The 9,143-nt window shown below is 38.5% G+C and overlaps 1 protein-coding gene across 1 annotated transcript in view; it reads right to left on the bottom strand.

The window, feature by feature from the left end:
* Positions 1-9,143, bottom strand: part of LOC107569969 (contactin-associated protein-like 5) — an 81,854-nt gene that overhangs the window by 13,510 nt on the left and 59,201 nt on the right. Inside the window, exons 11-13 of the mRNA XM_016256145.1 lie at positions 7,720-7,826; positions 7,327-7,446; positions 4,901-5,101 (exon numbers count right to left, since the gene is read on the bottom strand). Coding sequence (XP_016111631.1) covers positions 4,901-5,101; positions 7,327-7,446; positions 7,720-7,826 — 428 coding nt within the window. The remainder of the gene's footprint in view (positions 1-4,900; positions 5,102-7,326; positions 7,447-7,719; positions 7,827-9,143) is intronic.

A 9,143-nucleotide genomic window follows, 5' to 3' on the forward strand; every position in this document is an offset into this window, starting at 1 on the left:
CTCCGCCTTGGTCGCCAGAGCCCTCGGCTCCACCCTGGCCCCCCGGATCCTCGGCATCCCCCTGGCTCGTTGGCTCTCCGCCTCGGGCTCCTCCTCCACCTGCTCCGCCGCCGTTGGTCGGCCCCCTGGAGTCGGTGGACATTCCTCCTCCATCAGCTCCACCGTGGGCCGCTATTATAGCTGTGGCCAGGGTCCCACCTGGCTCCTCCTGCTCTGGTTCCCTCCTGTCGTCTCCCTGGCTCCTGCCTCCATCTTCCCCTCCCTGGACTCTGTTAGCCGTCCTCCTCCTGGAAGTCCGTCCTCCGCCGGAACCTCCACCTGTCTGGTCTGCCTGCCAGCCCTTTGCCTACCCCTGTCACCATCTCGCATCCTCTGCTTTGCCCTCCTCCTAGTCCCCCTCCGCCCCTCCCTCTGTTTCTACGGTGCGAGGACGCACCTTCCGGGAGGGGAGGGAGTAATGTAACACCCCTGTGGACTGTTTGTTGTGGTTTATTCCCCTTGTGTTGGTTTAGCCCGTCTAATTATTAGTTAATCACCTCATTGTGCTCACCTGTCGGTCCCTCGTTAACTGCCCTATATCTGTTCCTGTCTCTTGTGTTCTAGTTTGTTGTTATTGTGAATGTTACCCCGAGTGTGTGTCTGTCTCTGCCTTGTTGTCACTACATTAAATATCCTTGTCATCCTGCCTGCCTCCACACACCGTGTCCGTGACAACATAATGTTTATATTTTAATGATATTGTATCCTATAAAATATTCAATTTAATAAATAACCTTAATTAAAATAGCTTTAATTAACCTTAATATAATTTATAATATATTTATTTGTAATATCTTATTTTCAATTAAAATTAATTTATTTTTACATTATTATAGCAATTGTAAAAATAATATAACTTTTTATTTTTATTTTTTTTAAAAAGGGATATACAGTGATTTTCCAAATGCCAATAATAATAGTTTTCTAATTTTTAAAAATGCCAATAATGATAATCTCAAAAATACAGTTTACAACTGCACATAAGAGCTGGAGGTTTTTGTCACTGTCATTGGATTCCTCTGATCCTCTGACGTTAACAGAGCTGAAAAGAGTCCAGTCAATGGAGATATTCCCACAAGATCCAGCCACCATTATTCAGCACGTTTAGCCTTTCTACTCAATATCCCCCCAGGAAAAATCAGGCCAATCGTTGTTCCTTTGCTCTACAGCCACCAGAGCACGAGAAACGGTACCCAACTTCAGATCTCATTATGCAAATATCTCTGTGCCCGACACAAACTGATGAACAATTTCAAGGACTGGCTAGTTTATAAATGACGCCATTTCCCATCAATTAATATTGTAATTAGATTGGGGTCAAGTCAGATTATAGATCTGAACAAATTCCACTTTAGGTAAATTATCCAATGAGCTGAAACGTTTTAATCAAGAAGAAGGACTTGGAACATACGCAGAGGAACTGTTCGGATAGTGAACAATGATCAGTGACTGAGTTTAATAGGAACGAAGTATCAGCAATTATCAAGTAACACTATAACTTTCACCGTTGCATTAATAAGTCATTAAACATTATGACATTAAGCAACGATCAGCTATATATTATCAGGGTTTTAACTGGAATAAAGCTGAAATAAAATAATATATAAATATTGGATTAAAAACTTTAAATTGAAAGTAGAAGTGTTGCTTTGGTAACTAACATTAATATAAGTTGAAGCACAAACATTATTAACTGAATAGAAAAACTAAATTTAACTGGAAATAAAAACTGAAATAAAAATAAATGCAACCTAAATAGTAAAAAAATAAAACAAGAAGTAAGCAGAGTCACTAAAATGACTAACTGAAAAAGAAAATACTTGAAAACTAAAATTGAACTAAAAATAAATTAAATCTAAATAGTAATAGAAAGACAAAAGCACATAACAAATTATTTTAATAATATAAACATAATATTAATAATATAAACAGACATTTTTAATAAAAATAAATAAAATAACACTGTATTTTACATAATAGTGTAAAATAATAAAGTATTGTGGAACTTTTTATACCGACTTAAATGGAGAGAGCAAACCCTCAATAATAATAATAATAAATAGTGGATATGAAAGGTGCTTTGGATAAAATCATCTGATACATTAATTAAAATGTAAATGACAATTATATATACCAGGGGTGGCGAACGTCAGTCCTGGAGAGCCGCAGCCCTGCAGAGTTTTGCTTCAACCCTAATCAAACACACCTGAACAAGCTAATCAAGGTCTGAAGGGTTACTAGGAAGCTACAGGCAGGTGAGTTTTAATTAGGGTTGGAGCTGAACTCTGCAGGGCTGCGGCTCTCCAGGACTGGAGTTCGCCACCCCTGATATATACATACAGGGCCTAAAACAAATTTTTTGACAAACCTGCCAATGGCCATGAAACTCTTTTGAAACTCCTACAATGACTAAACATATTTACAATGTTTTTAATTTGTCCTTTACTTTACTTACAAGAAGAAGAAAAAAAACAACAAACAGATTTATTGATTTATCTTTTTTTTGTCCCTAAAAAACGTTGAGATTCTTGTCCATGTTTTCGGCAAACGGAGCAGGCCATCGTGTTATGCCTGTTTCACAGATACTCAGTTTGCTGTGAGTATGTGGTGCATTTTTTTCCTGCACCCACGTTAAAAGATTAGAGCAGGGCTTTTTAAATTAGCTTCATTTGAGGGCCAGATTATCGAACTGAAAATTTGAAGGGGGCCAAGGGGGTGGGGGCCGTCCCGATCTCTTTCTGGGGGGACCTATAAAATTTGAAATTAAATTGAAATCTAAAATCTATAAAAGGTTAACATTAGTGACGTCTTTCAATCGATTAAAAAAAATTAATAACACATTTTTCTGTAGTTAATCATGATTAATCACATTTTTATATTGTCATAATTTCACACTGAACCTCTAAATTAACTCTTTCCCCGCCATTGACGAGTTATTTCGTCTTTTAGAAGAAAACGCTTCCCCGCCAAAGACGAGTTTTTACGGCTTTTCGTGTTTTCACTGTTATACACTTGAAGGCGCTATTACACATCTTCTGAACGAGTACAAAACTTCCCGAACAAAAACACACGTGAACGGGACGGAGAAACGAGCAATCTCTTATGTAAACAGATGCATATGAAAAATAATGCGATCATCAGCAAAGGCAGCATATAAATGAAAACTGCATAATGTTACGGAGTAAAATGTTGATCCAGGCAGTGGTATAGGTCTGTGCAAGCTTTGGCGGTATTGATGGAAGCGATTTACTGGATTTATGCTTTGAGAATCATACTGAATATTATTCAGATGTAGTTTTTGATAAAAATTTGATTTTCTCACCTTTTTGCTCAAAATAATGCATTTTTTATTAAACCTACCTATATTCAAGTGTTGATAAAAAAATAATGCTTTAAGCTAGAATAAAACTGAGTTTTTTGTTTAAAAGTAGAGGCTCTGATCTTTATTTTGGTGTATTGCATATTCAAATATTCATACAGCAAAATATACTGGAAATCATGAAAATAGCTGGCGGTGGCTGGCAACTTTTTTCAAAAATGCTGGCGGGGAAAGAGTTAATGTAGAAACATCATAAAGATAGTATATTTTAAATATGTTTTTTAATGGCATCTTTTTGCCAAGTAGCCTATTATTAATGAAGAACTGATACCAATACTGCTACTGGTGTCTCTATTAAACGCATTTTCCCTCAGTTTTACCTATTAATTATAGCCATTCAACATTACAGTATAATTGAAAGCCATTATTTTTAACATTTAATAGGCTCTGAAATATTAAGTGATTTTAAAACAATTTTCAGATAAACTATCAATTGTATATGCATAAACTATACAGATTAATCTTTATTCAAGCTACAAAAGTTAATCAGCAACTAGAGCAGTCGAGTGATTTCTCTTTTTCTTTTGTTTACATTTACATCAAGCACAGACTTTAGCAGGTTTTACTTTAAAAGCAGCGCTGTCTCTTTAAAACCTGATGACGCGGATCTGACACATTTCCTATTTTCTCTAAACTCTTTACGGTCATTTAAGACTTTATAACTCATTTGAGACTACGTTTTCGAGGTAACTCGCCAAAACTGCATATTTTTACATAATTGTGTGTTCCCCTTCAGGAACTCGAGCTGCGTCGAGTCGCTTTGGGAACGCCCTTGCGTGACCGCGTTCTGAAGCACGTGTCAAATCCGTCCAATGGAGCAGCGAGACGTCACGAGCAGGGTGACGTAAGCAGGTGCGCTGTCTGAAGTGGCTCAGCGTATGTGTACAGCCGAACGTAGCCTACTTCTCTACACCGTTTCTGCGGCGTAACCCCAGGTATGTGTCGCCAGATTCTCGGGTTATGAAGAATAAAGAAGGGAAAAGCTAATCTTCCGAAATTGAAGCAGCAAAATCTTCTCAGGTAAAAGTTATTAGGACTGTGTTTGGGGCAAGCTGGCCATCACACTGCTCTGACCTTATCAGTCCGTTTGGATCCTATTATTTGATTCGCTCTTGTCGCTTATGACAGAACAGCTAATCACGATGATCTGGTCTTCGGAAAATATTATTTTATTTGCCTATGTCAGAAACAGCGAATCTCTTTAAAAACTGGCTGTTGTTCTCGCTACATTGCATTTGTTATATTTCGTAAAAATTTTACCCGCCAACTGGCGACTGACACTGTTACATATACTCGCCAGTGCTGATTTTTACTCGCATTTGGCGCTTGGCGAGTGTTCATTTTAGGCCCTGTATACATATATAAAACAACCACATCAAAATTTACATAATTAATAAATGTAGATGAATATATTATTTATATGTTAATATATAATATTATATAAAGCAAAAACCAACAGTGCTGAAGTTGTTCAATACCCACCCCATGTGTTGAAGAGGCGGGACTTCCTGCAGAGATAAACAACTTCCTGCTGGCACTGTTCAGACCTGCCCACAAGCGTCCGCAGCTGTTCCAGAGACGTGCTGTAGTTGAACTTCATCACATGGGGCTTCTGAAGCGACGACCCTTGAACCCTCACCATCTCTGTGCTGTTGTGATTCACTACGGTCCAAACCCTATCATCTGGAAAATACGAAAAATCCTGTTCAAAAATCTGAAATAATCCATATGTATTTCAACACTAACTGAAAATGTTATTTTTGCAGTCAGCACACTGTAGTATACACCGCACAGCATGTAGTAAGCAACACATTGCCCATTTTTTCTGTACTATCAAAGCCAATCTCACACTAAACTGAATTCATAGTACTTCTACTGCATACCTCCTCAGTTCATTCAATCACAAAAGCGAGCTGTAATCCAGATAATAACGTACACAAACCTTAATGAGAAAAGAGTGCGACTTCAATTAGCTTTAAAAATAAAGACGCGCAGCAAGTCTCCTCCAACCCAGACTTAAGGCCAATCTTCGCTACACCTTTGACGTCAGCTTTCATTTATCCGGCAAACACCTCAGCGGGGGGGTCGTGTTTTCTCAGCCAGCAGGCACTTAAGTCTGCATATGCCAAGCGCACAGTAATTTACATTTCATGCGGCATTTCTAATTGAGGTTGGCCGAAGTCAATGGCACTTTATTCTAGTAGATCCCGAGCCAGCGGATGTGTGTGTAAGAGAGCGACGCTTTATCACAATTCTGCAGGAGATGAGTAATATTTCACAGAATACAGCAGCGTGTATAACGGTCCAGCAAAACGGGCACGACCGCGGTTTTCCCCCGGACAGACCCGTCGCTCTGCACCCTGGGACCCAGACAGCCCTGGCAGACAGCGCAACATTCATCAGCGATTGGACAAGTTCAAGCTCTGATTAATGACTTTGCATCGGTGTGGATTCAAACAGATTTCCCCTGGCCGAAAACTGCCTTCACAACCCGACAGCTCTGTATATTTAAAAAACCCTGAAAAAAGTTAATAATCTGACAAAATACTTCCGACAAGCACTTTTAAGGAAGCTTTTCGACCAGGACGAGAAGGCTGAAAGTCAAATCACCCTTGAGGCAGTGGCTATTTGCATTAAGTGTAAAGGTCCTTGCACACTGAGTCCGAAATTTTTGTATGCGGTTTTTTTCTTTTTTTTTCGTATTCGTCAGCCTTTCCTATCTAAATGCAAAAATGCAGAAAATCGAACCTGATCCCAAATTTTTTATGACGGACTAAAGTTTCGGAGGCAGTGTGTAAATGTGATTGGCACAACGTGAGGTCGTATTTATTTTTCAACATGCGAAAATTGTGGACGGAAATTTCTGACTCCGTGTGCAATGACCTTAAATAGCATATTTCCTTAGCAATAGATGCTATTTGCACTAAGTGCAAATAGAGCTTTTATTTACAATTATTTACAATATTGTAAAAATAGTCGTATTATAATACTTATCGCAAATAGTGGCAAATATCTACACCCAAGTTTTGTAGTATATTATAAAACAGTATGCAATAATAACATATTGAGTGTAGATTATCATTTTTATTAAAATGATTAAATGGATGCTGCTTTATTGGGACAATAAAGCCCTCCATACATCTACCGCTAACCTTACCCGATTCTTTATTTTCAACTTTTTGATTATTCCTTCCTTTATAGGATAGGAATATATCCTTAAGGATATCCTTCCTTTTTATTGAAAATAAATGCCTTTCCAATGTGATATGAGACGTGAAAAGGGAGAAGAGTTTGGTAAAAGGTGGATTCGAACTCGAGTCGATTGCGTCAAAAAGACTGCGCTGTGCGTTTTACCATCTATACAACTGAAGGTGTTGCTTGATAATGTTTTTTATAATACTGTCAAGCCCAACCAAACGCTGGTGGACAGAGTTAGTGTAAATAACCTCTGCCAACAATGCAGGCTATTTTCACTTAGTGTAAATAGACACTCCAGAAAAAAAATACTATGGAAGTCAATGGCTACCGTCAACTGTTTGGTTCTTCATGTTTTCTTTTCTGCTCAGCAGAAGACTGAAATTCATTCAGGTTTGGAACGACATGACAGTTTTTACTTTTGGGTGAACTATCCCTTTACCTAACATCGGCGAATTGAACCTTATTGTAATATTCAATGAGATTCAAACAAACCAAAAGTACTAGAAAATACTATAAACAGTCTTAAAATTAAAGTGGCAAGCTCGAACTTATCTGTGAACAGGAAATCGCATTCACTGAAGGATGAATGTTTTCTTAACACATACAACTTGAAAAAACTGCATGTACAGTATGTATGCATCCCTGTTTTTATCCTACACTTGCAGTATTCATATTAACACTCATGTTTTTTTATCCCACAGAGATCTCACCGGTTATGTTGCAGTAGACGACGGTGGATTTGAGCGGTCCGCTTCCATCAGGATCGATTGAGAAAAAGCCTGAGGCACTTCCTGTGAGCCGGTGGGCCTCACAGGAGGGTTCAAAGATGGCTGACCAGAAAACGGCAACAAAAACCTCAAGTCAGCTCATGTTGAGCATCAGCAAAGAAGGAAAACTGTTTATTTGGCATTGTAGAGAATGCGTTTGGTTGCTTTGCATTTTTAACGAGTATTAACTTAAAAAGTAAAAAGGTTTAAAAAGTAAGTTTAAACCTATTCTTCATCAATGCAAAAACCTGAAAGAGTTTGTAGCTACTTGTTTTTGTAAAAAAAAAAAATAATAATTTAATGTTTTTGTTTTTGTAATCATTGCTGTCGACTCACAGTTATGACAGGTGGCTCCCGTGTATCCTGTTCCCGAACAGTCACAGAAGAACGCGTTCCAGGACTGAGAACATTCTCCATCATGCTCGCAGTAGTTAGGAAGACATCTGCAGGAAAAATAAGATTTCTTATCAAACTTTGACGGTACTTATAGCAGGGTGGAAAATACATTTTCAAATTACACAAATCACACAAACGACACACTGCGACAAACGGTACAATACCGAACGGTAATGCATTTTGTGCTCTGAGGGATTTAAGGACGTGACATCAATCAATAACCACAAGTGACTATTAGGAAATAGATGAGCGAGGCTGAAAGCTCACGAAGGAGGCATCAATTTTGCGACAGACTGAACACGCACTCAAGGATGAGGATGGTGGACAAGTGATGAAAGATTGTGAATGTGATGGAGATAAATCTGAAGCCAAGAACCGAACTTTCTCTTGCTGTCTCTGCTGGGATGCGTCAAATGGGTACAAGCAATATATCGACTATTTGCCACTCTTGATCAATAAGTTCTTAATGCGACATCCTGTGTTTTAATTGCATATGAGATGAAGTGTATCTACTGTTTAATCTAGGGCTGTACGATTATGACAAAAAATCATAATTGTCAATTATTCCCTTGAAATTGTAATTGCGATTATTAATTACAATTATCACAATTTACATTGAATGATGTTTATACCATTGTTTGATGCAACTGCATGTAGTATTTTTATATGAAAATAAACAACCTGAAAAACCTTTAGTGCTTTTCTATAGTATTAAGCCTCAAATGTCAAATATACATCGGGTTGGTTTCTTCTTTCAATTATAAAAAGAGTAAAAATATTAATGGTATTATAATGTTATACTAAAACTAAAACAATGGAAAAACTGTTAAAGGGGTCATATGATGCGATTTCAATTTTTTCTTTCTGTTTGAAGTGTTACAAGCTCTTGGTGCATAAAGAAGATCTGTAAAGTTGCAAAGACTAAGGTCTCAAATCCAAAGAGATATTCTTTATAAAAGTTCAGAGTCAGCCACACCTACCTAAAATGGCTCGTTCTAACACTCCCCCACATATCTACCTCACTATGTGGGAAGATTTGCATTACGTCCAAATGTTCATGCAAAGAAAGAAGGCGTAACTTTTATTCTCACTGTAGTATTGTTGACGCTGCAGCCATGTCGTGAAGACGCTGTGTTTCGTTGCGAAAGCGAAACTACTTTGTTTGGTCTTCCAAAAGAGGACGATATCCGCTTCATCATGCCTAGAGCTGATCTGTGCTGGTCGCTGAGGGAATACATCGACTTTCACCGTGGACGAAGCGGAGTCCAGCCCGGGGTTGTCACATGTGTTTGCCGCTGACTCGGCAGATCCACCGGGCACGCCGTTTTCGACCCCGCCGCCTCAGCTCACTCTAGCCCGGCCTC

Source organism: Sinocyclocheilus grahami, unplaced genomic scaffold (genome assembly GCF_001515645.1).
Source record: "Sinocyclocheilus grahami isolate Dianchi unplaced genomic scaffold, SAMN03320097.WGS_v1.1 scaffold1399.1, whole genome shotgun sequence".
Taxonomy (NCBI): domain Eukaryota; kingdom Metazoa; phylum Chordata; class Actinopteri; order Cypriniformes; family Cyprinidae; genus Sinocyclocheilus; species Sinocyclocheilus grahami.